Source organism: Ascaphus truei, chromosome 1 (assembly GCF_040206685.1).
Source record: "Ascaphus truei isolate aAscTru1 chromosome 1, aAscTru1.hap1, whole genome shotgun sequence".
Classification (NCBI taxonomy): Eukaryota; Metazoa; Chordata; class Amphibia; order Anura; family Ascaphidae; genus Ascaphus; species Ascaphus truei.
Window position 1 is genome coordinate 310,960,763 of NC_134483.1, and position 17,258 is coordinate 310,978,020.

General features: G+C 38.6%; 1 protein-coding gene across 11 annotated transcripts in view; it reads right to left on the reverse strand.

Moving 5' to 3' along the window:
• Positions 1 to 1,904: 1,904 nt before the first annotated feature.
• The window catches only part of PSD3 (pleckstrin and Sec7 domain containing 3), a 586,117-nt gene continuing 570,763 nt past the window's right edge, over positions 1,905 to 17,258 (reverse strand). For all 11 annotated transcript variants that reach the window (XM_075605135.1, XM_075605145.1, XM_075605197.1 and 8 more), the window contains one exon: positions 1,905 to 7,667. In XM_075605135.1, coding sequence (XP_075461250.1) covers positions 7,452 to 7,667 — 216 coding nt within the window. In that variant the 3' untranslated portion in view covers positions 1,905 to 7,451. The remainder of the gene's footprint in view (positions 7,668 to 17,258) is intronic.

The following is a 17,258-nucleotide window of genomic DNA, read 5'->3' on the forward strand; positions in this document are numbered from 1 at the left end:
ATAAAGCAGAGAGCAAAAGGTTCACGTAATAAACCTACCCAAATGCTAAAACAATGCACCGCACAGATTTTCATTTGGAGATACTGTATATGAATATAAACTTCTAAAACTACTGTAGGTTATATTTAATGAAGTCTGCCAGCTGGTGGAAATGGTGGAGATAACAAAAGACCACATCTGTCAAAGAAAACAATCCAATGGAATGTTGTCGTTGAGTAATTGTGATGTATTTTTCCACCCCTGCGCATAGTGCACAAGCCGCACACTGGAACACTTTGATAAATGGTCTTGTATATCTTTTCTCATTGGCATAAAACCAGCGAAAATATTTGCATGTCTATTGATGCACTTAAACTTGACTGGCACAATAGGCTGGACATGCAGGCTTCATAAGAGCTAGTAGGCATGGCAAGCTACTGTAATACTTTACAAGAGTTAGTATGCTTAGACTTCTGTTATATGACATCTATTCTGTGACCCTGCTGTGTGACCTGTTTGGTTTCTCACTGTGCTATTTGCAGACACAGTAGGGTTAATAGGGCTTGCTTGCAATCACCCAGAGGAGCAGAAATACAGTACTCGGCAAAAGAAAAAACCTGTAGCCAGATTTTACTTACGCCTTTAGTGCTGAAGAGTTCAATGGCAAGTTGCTCTAAGGTACCTGAAAATATTAAAAGGTTAATGAATGATTGTACTATAAGTCTCTATGGTGTAGAAGGGGCATGTAAAGCAATGCATTAGAAGCCTCCTCAGCACTAGGTGTTAGGAAGAAAGGTGACGCGTCGAAAAAAGCCAGGCCAGTGCTACCGGTAATATATGCTGATTTCTATTCACCATGCTAATAAGTCTATTCCCAACAACTATTTTTAATAGTGGACTATCCAATATCTGTGGTTTGCAGAAAGTACAGTATAAAGTTCTCAACGTCATTGAAAAAAACAAAAAACTGGATATGGTCACATTTTTACTTGATGCTTTTCTTCAGTGGTTAAAGTGTAATGAAATGTAATACAGGCATACCCCGCTTTAAGTACACTCACTTTAAGTACACTAGCGAGTAAGTACATATCGCCCAATAGGCAAACGCCAGCTCACGCATGCACCTGTCAGCACGTCCTGAACAGCAATACCAGCTCCCTACCTGTACCAAAGCTGTGCGCAAGCTGCGAGACTATAGAGCCTGTTACAAATGCCTTATTTACATTGGTTATGCGTGTATATGACGATTGCAGTACAGTATATGCATCAATAAGTGGGGACAAGGTAGTGCTTCACTTTAAGTACATTTTCGCTTTACATGCTCCGGTCCCATTGCGTACGTTAATGCGGGGTATGCCTGTATCACTAATTACTAGTCTTTTAAGCATGGATTTTCATTTTCTTTTTGTAAGTAAAGAGAGCTGTTCTAAAGGTTTCCTTCTTTCTGTTATCACATACTGTATATCATTTGAAAATGCTGTATCATGTAAATAGGGTTATATACAGTATGTACATTTTTTTTTTTTCTCTACTCTATTCTACAATGGGTTTTGGTTACCTTTTTCTTTCAATTTCATACAATGCATATAAAGATTCTCTAAGACAGTTAAATAATGAATCAACTATAAGTGAATGTAGCATACTGGTAAAATAGCCAATATGTCCTGCAGACAAATTGTATCAACGAATGTACCAAATAAACAAGTTTTGGGAGTTGTACATATCAAGATAATATGTTGGATCCTCCTAATGGCCAGCCAGTTCTGTTTTTTTATATTCTTTTTCCCAGTTTAGGTAATGGGATATCTCCCATCCATATAAAGAATACAAATAATGTATAATAATAATAATAATGTTTGTTCTTGCATCTGCTAGTTTATGTAACGCTTTACAGAGGCATTTTGCAGACACAGTCCCTGTGCTGGAGCTTACAATCTATGTTTTTGGTGCCTGGGGCACAGGGAGATAAAGTGACTTCACACGGGAATTGAACCAAGCTCCCCTGCTTCAAACTCAGTGCCAGTCAGTGTCTTTACTCACTGAGCCTTCTCCCTAAATAGAAAATGGTGATGTGTTATACAGTATAGATTTAGATTGAAAGTGCTGACAACCACTGGTGCTTGCGTTTGCCTGACATGTACCTATAATGAAAATGTCATGTTTCACAATAAAATCACCAAAGCATTTGTATATTTATATATAAAAAAAAAAAGCTGTTGCTTAAACAGCAGACTATATAAACGGACACGTGTTTAAAAAAAAAATATTAAAATAATCAACCGCAAAATGAGTAATATAGCTAATAAAATATCTAGCCTCAAAAAGGGCAATATAATATCAGAAATAATTAACTTAGTGTTTTGTTTTATATTCCTTATCTTGAACTGTGCTTTCATGAATAAGTTAAGAGCACTAACTGTAAATGTAAGGGATACTAAAATTATAGTTATACCTTACTAATTGGATATATTGTGATGACAACAATGTTTATGGGTTTTACATACTGTACTAATAATTTCTACATTATTGGTACCTCTTGGAGTGCTGCTTTATGACTTAATTCGTACCTGCAACACAAATAAAGATTGCACTGAATTTATAAAGAAGAATATCAAAATGATATTCACACTAAATTGTACTGTATGCCCTGCAAGACAGAGTCTTGAGTGATAATACCGTCATGTAGAAGAAAACACTATTTACATTATATAGTATTAACACAGCAACATAAACAATTGTTAAGGCAGAGAAAACATGAGTAAATTCATGATCTAATAAAACCTCACAAGTTACTGTATGTCTTCAGACTTGTGAGGTCTGGTGTGTTTGTGCACTAACTTATTTCATGTACATCCATTAAAAGTTATCATATGCAACACAATCAAGTTCCCTTCAGAATTAATACAGCTACCACAACACTAAGTCATTTAGCCCATAAAGTACAGTACCATCCCTACAACACTTGTTAGTTTCCTCTTGACATAATGTAGGTTAATGTGATTCTCCAATTGAACACAAAAGGTCACACATGTATGTTATCTACAATGTCAAGCAGCAAGAAGAGCAAAGGTTTTTGTCCTTGGAAAAACACGCAAAGCAAATAAAGCAGTTTATAACTCCATTGGGTGACGAAGGAGTTAACAAGTGCAATTGGCATATGTTTTTTATACCTCGCAGTAGCCTCCTTAATTAAGGGCAGTATACTTTTACATCAGAATTGTTTTTTTATGGAAAGGGGCACCTCAGTGTTCCCTCAGTGGAATGTTCTGATTAAGTGTATAGTGGAAAGAACTGTAGTACATAACTACCAAGTAGTGCTATTCCATATGATACGGCTCTGCCCATTTAGGTAAGTTGGACAGTATGTCTCTCATTAAACAGCACCACTTAGTAAACATGCCTCTTTATGCCTATGAAATGACTACAGCAGTGGAAATTATGCTTAACTTCCACATAACTACTTTGAGTCATTGATTTAGTTGGATATCTATTTTACCTTCTGAAGGAAATATGATTCGGGGACATAAATGCTGCTTACTTTAGCAACTTTGAGTTAAAAAAAAAACAAAAAAAAACCCATGTAGAAAATTGTCTAATACTTGGCACTTTTGTCTTCAAAAATAATATAAATATGTATACAAATAAACAGACAAAAAAACGAACATGAGTATAACTATTTTAAAGGTGATAGTGTCAACTAGAAAGTTCTCACATCAACTTATCCAGGGGTGCAATGACATAAAGGAATGAGGGAAGACTAGTGGGGGTCAAAGGAGGGCTGGCATATTTTTGTAATGATCAAGTCACTTACATGAGTGGGAAGTCACAGCAGTAAGTACCTCTCACTAGCACATTAGTAGCATCATTACATTCTGGTCCCGTTTGCAGTTCTGTTTTTGCAACTAATTGCTGCTTAGTGGAGCTATTACTAAGGCCTCAGCCATGTTTACTGCTTGCTGGCGGAAGCGTGCTGACACGCGATCCCGCTCAGCACTGAGCCCCTACAGCCGCAATTAGAGCGGCTTTAGTAGGGGCTCACCTGCGCTTCCGCGCGCTTGCGGAAGCGTAGGTATTAGGGGAATTTAAAATTCCCCGCTTGCCGGCGCGACAGGCCGGTGACGTGAGCGGTTCGCCCAATGAGGGCGAACCAGCTCCGTGACGTCACTGGCCCGCCCGCGGCCAGTGACAAGCCCACCGCCGGCCCGCCCCCTGACGGCGCGTGCGGTAAGCAACCGCAAGGCCAGGGAAAGCACTCGCTTTCCCTGAGCCTCAGCGCGCAAGCAGGGAGCATGACTCAGCCTTATACTGTAAATCCTTAAGCGACTAGTCATTTTTTTCATATACTTCCCTTGTGTCTTCCTGGGTAAAATAATATAACCATCAATGGAAATTGGTACAAATATAAATCACAAAACATACTTCTTAGGTTTCCGAAAGTGTCTACAAACGAACACTACGAAACCCAAGAAATTCTGATTTTCTAGTTTTCACAAAACCTTCATTAGCTACGGAAACTACTTTGTAGGCTACAATTTTCTAAATGAGATGAAGGGAAACTTAGCTGCATATATACGGTACTTTAGTTAGCAAAAAACTAAACAAGAGAAGATGGAATAATAAGAACAAAATACTGTGTAAACAGATATTATCTATAAGCCTCAATGTAAAACTATTGAGGAATTGTACCTTTGAAAACATGAAATAATCACACACAACATACAGTATATACATGTATATACAGATCACATCTATACAAAAGTACAGGTGGTCACAATGGACACTGTGAGCCACTCATCTAAGCCCGATGTTTGTTTTTTACATGAATAAATATGTGGTTTGTAAATGAAATGAGCTAGGTGTGGGGCAGTGCTGCCACCAGCGGTGATACGCAATTCTTTTAGTGCTAGAATGGCCTGCAATGTGTTGCAGGCCCCTTTAGTGGTGAATGGGTTAATAACCTTCCTGACAATCACCCTCAATCAATTTTAAGTCTGCATTTCCTGACTAGTTTAGTAAGATTTAAGATGCAGGTTTTCATTAAACGGTGTAAGACTTAAGCCATCATCTCCTATTGAATGATTACACTTTTACCAAAATATTATTAATAGCAGATGCATCCAAACTGTAAAACAATCAAACTTCTGGTTTTTTTGTTGTTGTAATATCCGCCCAGGAACAAAGAATGCCCAATATGGCATTGAGCAGCAGAGCAACACCACATACCGACCATTTCAAATGTGCATTCCCAACTGTAGCATGCTAGCGAATTTGCGGAGTATGTGAATTGACCCTATTAATCGAATGGCAACTATCTATGGTTCATGGTTGAGGAGAAAATATGTATTTCAAGTTGTAGGCTTGGAAATAAAGACAATTCTTTTAGTGCTTCCGTTGGCCCTTCTAGAACTTTAGACGTCTTACACACACAGCTATTATTTAAAGTGGGAGTTCACATTCAACAAAGCAGTTTATGTTGAGTCAAAATACTGATAAATGTATTACACTCCCTTTTGAGTGAATGGATTTACTGTTTGTCAGAACACAGTTACTGTTCCTTATTAGAATATTCCTTCCAATAGTTTTGTTCAATCACTCATATTACAAGGAATCATAATACATAACATTGAAAAAAATATGTATTTGTATCCTTAAGATGGAAACTCTTCACAAATACTGTAAATATGGACACATGCAGACGTTGGCATATGCACCAGAAATAGTGGTCCTATCTATTACTTTCTGAGTAGCGTTCACCAAAGAAACCAAAACATGTATTTGTTTTTAGATTCCTTTTAAAATGAATGGTACGGTAAACAAACTGGAGGAGCCGTCTAGCAACTGAAAGTAAAGGATGACAATGTGACCAGTTACACACGTCACCTAAATGAGATTTACACAGGAAACAAAGTTCATTTCAGACTGAGAATAGTAACAATCAGGTATTCTTGATTCACTGTTTTTGATGATGATCCGAAACTTTACTATATGCATGTGTAAGGCTGACTCCAAGTCACAAGTGATCCTTATGGGGACGAAGACCTGATAGAAGCAAGTAGTAATTCAAACTATATAACCACTTGTCTAGGAAAAGCGGTATGACTTTTGATCTTTCCAGCTCATTTTCCATTTTGTGAAAGTCTCATTGTTACAGTACTGTATGTACAGTATATGAGACTCTATGTTCGAGTCTTTTGTGATCTGTCAGCAATTATACCTTTTTGATTCAGCATCCTTTCATTCTATATGAATTACAAAGTTCTAAAGCTACATAAAATAAATATAGGTCTGGAAATTACAACCTCTTTTGTAACCTGCACTGGATTTCAACCTATTAAAGAATTAAATGAATGGGACAAATAAAATGCACTACAGCAGAACGTTGCTCTTACTGTTAAAGCAAATCACTGCTAAATTATAGCCCATTCAATGCTAGAGAGTCCTGCACTATTTATTTCAGATCTCTCCCATTGGATTATGAGCTCAGAGCTGCACATAGATATATTACTACTCTCTCTAAAGGGGTGTCATGTCTCTTTTGTAAAACAGGGGTATCAAAGATCATTTAGACAAGAATATACTTGAATGCTGACAATACACCACAAAATGCATGAGGCATTTTCTACGTGACTAGGTATCGAGATGAGAACTGTACAGTACATTTGACAATTAGCTAATCCTAGAAGACTAATTTTCAGAGATGATGTGCATTACTGTATGCAGAAGTCTAAGAAATGCAAAAACCATTTCTTTACCTTCATATCGATTAAATTGACGAAAAACCTTATGAAGAAATATCCGGCAGAAATGAATTAATCTATTATACTCAAACATAATAGATATGGTACAAATGAGTTTCTCTTCTTTTTTGGTGTCAGTTAAATATTAGCTTCTTCTGTGCTTATATCTGGCACAGTGGAGGACAGTGCTATAGTTTATGCATTACCCCTGGAACTACAATCAGAGCCTGGAGACAAAGCTCCCTCTCTAAACTTTCCCTTCTCTGTGGTCAGTATTGTTCCGTCTTTTTCTACTGGTATAGCTTTAAATGTTTGTCACTAGGACTGTATTCGCTTATCTTTTCTGCATCATTATATACATGCATAATTGCGAAAATAATGTGCAATGAATGAAAGGGGGAAAGGTGGTAGGGTATGGGGCAGGCACGTTTTAATTTCACCTGAAATTCATCCCCTTAAAAGAAAGATGAGCTACTAACCCTTTCAGCCTGGAGGAAACCCGCAGCGCAGGAGGCGCTAAAAGCCAAAAGAGCCACACACTGCAGAATTGGAACAAAGACATCTACAACATTGTGAGCAGTCAAGTGCAAAAAGAAATGTGTCATAGAAAATGCTACCAAGGACTAGTCAGTCACATTCACAGACTCATTGTGTTGTTTAAATGAACCACAGATAGTTACAATTGTGACAGACGATATATTTGACTGGCTCCAGCTCTCGGTTATTCCGTGCGTTTTAGGTGACCTTCTGCTTGATGCTTGGTGTCTCTGGCCGGTAGTCCTTCCTCTCCGAGATGTTGCGCTTCACCTTGGCACTGGCTGGCGATGAATCTTGAGTCAGTGAGGGGCTGGAATGAGATTTCTTTAGCCCGGGGTTGTCATTTTCACCACTGACTAGCAGCTCTTTGCCTCCATCTTTCAGCTGTTTCACATAAACCTCATAGCGGGATTTCTATAAAATAAGAATAAAGCACTTTTAATGTTGTGCTACAATGACACGTACTGTAGATACAGAAAACAAAATATGAAGATAAAATAGCATTTTGTAATGTATACACCCAATTAATGTCACACGATTTCGAAATGGGATAAATTGCAATATTTTGTGAGGCCATCAATTCTAATTGGCATATGTATCAAGGAAAAGTGGTACAAATGTGGGGTGAGAAAAGTGCACCATCAATATCCCATAATAAATCCCATTTATATTAATAGAAATGTTTCTTTGATATATCTGGTGGTTTGCTTCCCCACTGAATTATACCAGTTTTGGCTTGATAAATGGCTCCCAGTATGTTACATCTTAGTGAAAACTAACCAGCAGTTACATTGCTGACATCCTAAATCATAGAAATATAGAAGATAGAGGCGATTGGCACACCTGGTATTTAAATTTTCTTTACTTAATGTTTGACCATTAATCTTACTTGATCTGCAGCTTCTTTTCCTATATTTACCTGTCCTCAGAATTCCCTTGTGCTATTTACATATCATATTTAATTTTGTTGCCATATAGGCTGGTACTTGATTAATGGGCTTATTCTACATCTGCTGAAGTGGCCGATTGGGCAAATCTTGGATGAAATTCCCCATTGACGTCAAGTGTTTAGATGGTTTGTAGGGATGGATAATACAGGTATGGGCGAGATGACCTATTTTGGCAAAGCTCCCTCTCCCTCTATATATTGTATGATGATCAAATGTTAGGAAGCAAACCTCTGCTCAAGGAGGACTAAAAAAGATTGCCATGTCTTTCAAGTGACTGTAGGATCTGAAACCTCTCCAATATATATATATATATATATATATACATATATATATATCAAATGGAAATATTACTGTGTGCTCATTTGCATGTCTTAGACAGGTCTGCAACCCCATCTTTTTCCATTATCACCCAGCACACAGTGCATCCAGGGATTCTGGGAAATGACATGCAAACGAGCACACAGTGCCACCTTTTGCTTCAAATCATATGACATGGTCCCCTATAAGCTGATGCTTGCTGCATATCACAGCTTTTGAGCACAGCCTGGGTTAAGATGCATAGCCAGTTAAACCCAACCATAGACTAGACAGCAGTTTCGACCTTAATGGGTCTCCTCAGTGTGGGGTTGGTTATACTGGCTTTGCAAAATGAAGCAGGGATAGGTTTCACCACACTTACTGTAGTTAAGTTATAGTGGGTAAAAAAAAAAAGTGACAAAACCCTCCACAGGAAAGCATATAGCAAATGGAAATATTACTGTATGCTCATTTGCATGTCTTAGACAGGACAGATAAATATATTTATTTATTTGAGCAAGACACCACTAATTTTGTGCCATTAGAAGATGTTTAGTATCCTAGAGCAGGGGTGCACAAACTTTTTCGACTGTGCCCCTCCTCCCCTGCCCCCCTTACCTTGTCTCCAGCATTTCTGATGTCACTACATCATATGATGACACTGCGTTGCCATGGAGACATGTTGCCAGAAGCCGCTGGAGACAAGGCAAGGTAACTTACAGAGCCTTGCACTCTCCCCCGGCATTTCATTTAAATGCTATGGGGAAGTGCGCGGGGCCTCTGTAAGCGCAGCCCCCTCCCCAGACAACGCGTTGCCGAAAAGCTGGCTGAGAGCAGGTAAGAGAAGTTGCATAGGCCTCACACCTTCCCTGGCATTTAATTTAAATGCCTTGGGGAAGAGTGCGGGGCCTCTGCAATCACCATGCCCACCTTATAAAATCCTGCACCCCCAGTTTGTGCACCCGTGATAGTACTTGGGACAACTATCAAGTAAACCCCTCCCAAAACAATACCGAATTTCTTCGCATTTTTAAAACAATGATCAGTACCAATAACATAAAATTGTGAGTTATTTTGATTGGTGTACCCAGTCTAGTACTATGTTTTATTGTTGGCGGTACTAGATGGCAATAACAAAACGAACAAGGTATGTCAAAATATTACTCAAATAACAGCTGTGATTTTAAATATCTTTGGACAGATTACAGGACGACATACTGGTTACAGTTTACATTAAGCAGGAATATCATTTAAAGCGGTCTTGTTTTCGTGTCTTCCTTTGATTCTCGTTGCTAGTGCTGTTACAAAATGTAAGAAGTGTGTGATGTTTCTGTGCTTTGAGATTCATGTAATGAATGGGGTTTTCTTTAGCCACAGGAAAACAACGTAAGAGTCAATACCAAGCATCCCATTCCCACTGCAATCTACACCTCTTTACTTTATATGGGTATACATTATATGCAATGTCTTGTATATAATGTATACCCTGTTCACTTATGTAACTATGTATTTGCAACCATGTATTATTTGTCATCTTAACTCTATGTCCAGGACATACTTGAAAACGAGGTAACTCTCAATGTATTACTTCCTGGTAAAACATTTTATAAATAAATAAAATAAATCTTACTGATCCACTCCTAGTAGCAGCAGGAGGGGCGTGTAGACAATGCCCTGCGACAACTGCTTTTCCCGCTGCCCCATAAAATACATTTTTTTTCAGTTTTTAAACGTTAAATATGTTTATTAAATACAAACTGGAGACCATTTTAGTACTAACTAAGTCTCATGCTCACAGATTTACAGACAACACAGTTGTTCCTACCCCTAAAACCATTGCATGGTTTCATACCAAATAGATCACATTTGTAGCTTTCTTAATATATCTTTTTTCCAATATCACTATTTAGTCATTCTGGCTCTAAATCATGGACTTATAAGGGTAGTGCTACCTAAAACAAAAGTGAACGGTAATAACAGTGGCAATTTTAAACTGGGTTAACCCCAGTGGCGAAGGTCTGGTTTCGCTGGACCCCCAGCACTTTTGCATCATGTGGCTGGTGCCGGAACTGGAAGTGACGGCTGCTCCAGTTCCATTTCAATCGGGCTGGAAAACAAGGAAGTGCCTGGCTCTGTATGTCATAAGGGCACTGAAAAGATCAAATGCAGCTGTTATCAGAGCCAAGGAGCGGGGACCCTGATTTAAACCTGGCTCCTCAGTGCCTTTACTCACTGACCCACTTCAAGGAACAAAGAACTTTAGGTATAGAGAATATAAACAGGGTTGAATTGAAAGCGGATTAAAAACAGCAATGCTCCCCATTTGACCACCTCCCCTTTTGCTTGTAAGGATAGGAACCTGGCTGTCCCCGGATAGCGCAGTACAACTCCACCAACCCTTTGGTTTCCCATTCCTTAAATAACTAAGGCGAGAAGAATATTTCCTTCAGTCTAAGTAAGGTAAGTATAAAAACGTTGATTAAGTTTGCTCCTTGCACAAGTACCTTTATTACTAACTAAGTTTCAAGTACTGGCCCAGTGATTGTGTCCCTTTCTTTATAGGAACAAAGAGACCCAGAAAAAAAAATCATATTTAAATGTTTCATGTGGTTTAAAAACAGTCATCACAGCTAGAGCCACATAGAAAGGCATTCACACCAAAGTTAGTGTATTTCACAGCACTGAGCGCTGAAAGATTGAGCGTGCATTCCATCATCATTTTTAACACAAAGGTGCTCTGCAGCAGCTAATCTCTTTCTATTCATCCATGCCAGTTTCAAAGCTACGTCCTTAAAATACATGAGTGACAATTTCAGCAGGGTGTTGTGAGTGGGCACATTTCAAATGTTTGCAAAATAATTTTATATACAGTAGCCTATTTTGTTGTAATATTTCATGGTGCAATCACTGTAGGCTATGTGTTATAGGGATTGAAAAAATAAGCAAGGTCACAGCAATCAAAGTTTTTAGACAACATTAAAAAGTTTGTGAAAATACGGCAATATACTATAAAGTCACGAGGGCAACATATCATGGCAAAAGTGGAGCACATTTTGGGCAAAACAATTGCACGAGATATAAAAAAAAAATCAAACACACACAATCACTGCCGGCTCAGAACCTAAACCCACCATACATATTTGTGTCAACATGAGTGCTACTAGGATTGTGACCTAATGTATACAACAAAAGACAAAATCCCCAATACTACATCCAATAAGACAAATGATATCAAAACTTATCTGTGTTCTCATAAGTGAGGGTAATTTAGTCAAATTCATTGGCCATAGTATTTTGAATACAAATGTACAAAGTATAACCAATAATTCCGATTCACATAATTTTAACACCTTGGTAATGCAAGGAAACAACCTATCTGATCACTGTGGTTATTGGAGCAAAAATGTGTAGTACAGATGTTCTGAAAATAGATTTTCATCTCTAAATATTTTCTTCTTTGTCATGGTCCTCCTATTGCTGTATGCTCTCAGTATATTTTACATTTGTACATTTATTCTGCAAAGTTTTGAGTAATTAATTAAAACCTGAAGAGGACTATTTACGTGTAGCTTTAAAATTATTATATTATTATATATTATAATATTTAAAATAAAAGGAACAAACGCAGTTATTAAAGAAAAAATGCCACTGCAAGCTATGCGATGTTTTTTTTTTTAATATAAATTCGGTCTTGTTTTTCTGCACCAATGTTTCACTAGTTTATCTTAGAAGAGGAAATATGACAACATTACAAAGTGTGGGAGAGAAGTGTGATTTTAAGTGCATACCAATAATCGCTGTCCCTGGCACTGAGGTCGAAGAAGCAAAAAATCTGGTCTGTAACTGTTACAGACGCCTATCACCTATATTATCTTTAACTGTTCATGCAATGCCTTTATACAGTATATAATGTATAACCCTGTTCATTTAATGTACCCATGTATTTGTCATCATAACTCTGTGCCCAGGACATAGTTGAAAACAAGAGGTAACTCTCAATGTATTACTTAAGTAATAATTCCCGAAGAACAGGGCATTACTGGCCAATAATGCCCTGGCTGGAAGAGTTGAAGGCCCGAGGTAAATACATGAAACCACCTCTATATACGCTTACACTGCAGATATCTATATCCACACACTGCCGCCCCCTCTGTGTACACACACACACACACACACAGCAGCTCAACACACACAAACTGCTGCTACACACACACACACACACACACACACACACACACACACACACACACACACACACACACACACACACACACACAACAGCACCTCTACACACACAGCAGCTCTACACACACAAGCACACCACACACTGGAGCTGTAGACACACAACACAGCACCTCCTCTACACTCACAAAACAGCACCTCTACACACACAAAACAGCACCTCTACACACACAACACAGCAGCTCTGCACACACAACACAGCAGCTCTACACACACAAACACACAACAGCTCAACACACACAACACAGCAGCTCTACACACACACACACACACACACACACACACACACACACACACACACACACACACACACACACACACACACACACACACACACACACACACACACACACACACACACACACACACAGCAGCTCTACACACACAAACGCTGCTGCTACACACACATGCTAAACCCATAAACACTGCTGTTGACACTGACACACACACACACTGGAGCTCTATACATACACACTGTAACTATATACACACACACAGCTCTGCACACACAGAAACTGCTGCTACACATACAACAGCACTACACACACACACACAGCAGTCACAATAAAAAATGCAGCCACATTGCACTCTCCCTCCCCACCTCTACACACAACACAGCACCTCTACACACACACACACAAACTGCTGCTACACACACATGCTACACCCATAAACACTGCTGCTGACACTGACGCACACACACTGGAGCTCTATACACACACAAACAGCACCTCTATACAGATATACAACACAACACACACACACTGCTACTGACACACTCACACACAAACTGCAGCCACAAAGAAACTGCAGACAGCCACTTACTTCTTTGCAGACTCTCCCCCCCCCCCAATACTGAATCTGCTCAGAAAATCTGCCAGCTCGGGAGGGGGAGGAGTCAACCCATGGCTGATACTTCCTGACCAATCCCCTGCCCTGTCTCAGAGCGGTTACTTTATTCTAACCAATCCCCTGCCCTGTCTCAGCTGTTCTGAAAGCTGATTGGCTGGAAATAAATACATGGAAAACGGCACTTTGCAAGCTGCTAAAATTCCAGGCATTACTGAATTTTAACCAATCAGAAAGCAGGGTTTTCAATAATGCCTGGCATTTTACTGCTTTAGCCTATAACGAATGAATAATGCCCGGAATTTTACTGCTCTAGCCTATAATTCCTGGTAAAACATTTTATAAATAAATAAATAAAAAGTCTGCGGCACAGGGGACAGTGTCTGCTGCTGCTGCGATCCTGCTTCTGAATGGGACCCACACAGCATTTATCCTCAGGTACTTCGACCACCGCGGTACCAGAGACAGTTAGCTTAGCTACATCTGTACCTGCATTTGTAGAGGGACTAACGTTCTCTTTAAGATTTTGTTTCTATAGTTTCACAAATATTCCGATAGAAAAGCATATTGAATTATTAAAGATTCGAAACTTGAAGTCACAAAGGACTGGTATTTCATGATCTCAATGACAGTAATACAGAAGTCAATAACATAATGATCTTGCAAATGATTAGTAACGGTGGTGCTGTCGTCCATCATTTCTTATTCAGTTCTCAACTGGAGCCACATTTACACATTTGCAATTTTCTGCAGTTATAATATTTGTATTGATGTATATGTTGTGTTTGTATTTAAAGCATCTGCAGCTTTCAAAGTTAATGCGATCACACAGCCATCGGAATTCTGGAATGCGACGATGGAAGCATTTTTAGCCATTCCAAACTCAAAGTATCCACCAGAATACTGTATCACTTAAGGTTGGCAATTTGTCATTGTTTTTGAATTTCAAAATGGTTAGTGAATAGGGCAAACAGCAGTGGAAGGAAGAAAATATTCTAAAACGTACACACGTAGGGGCAAATTTACTAAGAAGTGCAACTCCAAAAGACACCTTCCAGCTCGGCTTAGTAAATATACATACAGTATGTAGCAAGACGTAACCAGGTGGTCGTGGCATAGAAGGATTAACGCTGGGGGGAGACCCATTGAGAAGCATGGACCCCCCGCCACGCGATCATGGCAGACACTGTTCCCGGAGCCACGGACGCTTGCTTGTTCATCTGCTGTGCCGGGACAATAAGTCTTGCTATATCTGTAGTCAATTACAGCCCATTCAGGCGAATGGGCTGTAACGTGTCTTCTGGCATGGAAGGCGTCTTATAGGGTAACATTGCTTAGTAAATATGGCATTTTATGCCCCATGCAATTCCTCTTGGGGCACAGTGGAAACGTCCCTTAAAAGATTGACATAATTCTACTAAATGAACTCCATCCCACGCTCATTCTCGTATTGATTTCATTTGAAAGGTTCCCATCCATTGTAACTTGCTAGCCAAGGTAGACATTGTTTTCTTCTAGTTCTATTTAATTTATTTTGATCTTTCTAGAATTGAGACATGTTTTTGTACATCCCTTTGGCCTTGCTTACATCATGGAAGGTGTGTTATGGAATAGCACTTAGTAAATACGGCCCATAATGAGACGCATATTCACTACAGGGTAAACTTATAGTAGGAGCGCCAACTAAGGCAACCATTTAGATAAAATTATACTTGGATAAGTTTACATAAAAAATACATTCTCAGTGGTGGTTATCATTAGTTACCACTTTACGATAATTTCCCGTTAACTTGATGGGCAGAACCCATAAAAGAAAAAATTCTATGTAGCAGTAAGAAGTCTTGGCTCTTGAAAAGAAAATAATGATAGCCATTAGCAGTTATTAACTGCATTGAAGAGAACGGCCATCACCTTTTAATAAGACCCTAGCGCTGCAGAAAGTTTTTTTAATGGGATTTGTCACCTCCGGTAGAGGTTCAAACACAATAAAGCAAAACTATTATTGTAATTTTATTACATTTAGATACAGCACAAATCCTGTCCATAACACTTCACATTAAAAACAGACAATTTAAAATTGTATCTAGAAAATGTCACAGAATATGTAATTATATAAAGCAGTATTCTTTTTCTCTCTTGAGATGTGTGACCAGCTTGGATCAAAAAGATTACAACAATGGACAGAAGGATTACAAAGACAGTCAGACAAAATGATATAGCTGTGCATAAATATTTGTAATAAAAAAGTAAACCCTATTAATATTGCCTTCTGTATGTTTTCACTATGAGAAAATAAGTCGTCTAATTTCAGTACAAGGCAAACTCTGATAAAGTTAAAGGAGAAATGTGCTACTAGTAAGTTGCACGGCATCATTTTGGAAGAGTTTTCAAGATTAGGTTACACTTTTTCATCTATAGTTCCAAATGAAAGGCAGCTTCCATGAATCTTTCTCAAGTATAATTATGTATGGCAGTGTAAGTCACCTTGCTGTGCAAAGAAAAGAGTTTGAAAATTAAGAGAAGGCTACAGAAAGATAGAGAACACAAGTAATATGCGCACTAAGAAGACATCTTAATGCAGAAGACATCAAAAGATTTAAATATGTTGTACTGTATGACAAAGTATTTCTATTAACGGTTGGAAAAATGGCACACCGTTGCTTTTAAAGAAAGACTTTGTTTCAGGAAAGGCTATTGGCGTATGACCACACACTTTTTTCTTTCATAGAAGCAATGACAGACATGGGAAAACAAATTGAATTGCAGTGGGAAATTGTGATTTAATTTTTTTTTATTATTATTATTCCCTCAAAATAGATTTTTGCTTTCACTCTGATAGCACTAAAATGTGGAAAAGTACTTGCCACTGTCATTTATTCCTCTCCAAAATAAGTGCGTATACTGTAGGCCAGAATAATCAATCAATGTTAGCATCTGCTGATGAAAATACTTACTGATGTCCTGAATGAATAAATGCATACATTTTCATCCATGATCAGTTTTCCAAAAAACTTTTGATAGTAACTGTAACAGGGACGTATCCCTGTTTAAATAAAGCTGCCTCAGAGCTCTGAATCCATCAGGGAGCTGGTTAATTGCAGCCACTCAATTGGCTAGGCTCCACCTGGACAATCAGAGCTCTAGAAAAGCCTCCTGTGATGAACAGAGAGGAAGATTTCTCTTGGCACACAACTGTGCTTTGACACAACTGTGCTGACAGAGGACACAGATTCCTTAGCACACAACTGTGCTGACAAAGGAGAGGAAAGACCAGACTGATATTCCTGGGAGCGGCTGGACTGCAAAGCCTGCAGCTTGAGAACCAGAAACGTCGGACCAGCACGGTCAGATAAGACTTTTTTTTTTAATATATTGCTCCCTGAGAAATATATTATATGTTTTTGGAACTAGGAACTGGCCTACCCAGCCAGTCACACAGAGTTAAGGCATATACTGTTTAGTTATTCTCCAAAGTGGAGTAGGTGTTTGTTTATTTTGTTTTTGTGTGCTCTACAGAGTTTAAAGGAACAGGTTTAAATAAAGCCAGGTTTTCATTTCACCCAAATCGGTCTCCATTAGCATACCTCTGCACACATCACTTACAGTAACATATAAAGAAATATTATGATGTTGAAATAAAAGCATGTGTAATTAAGAACTGCATCAA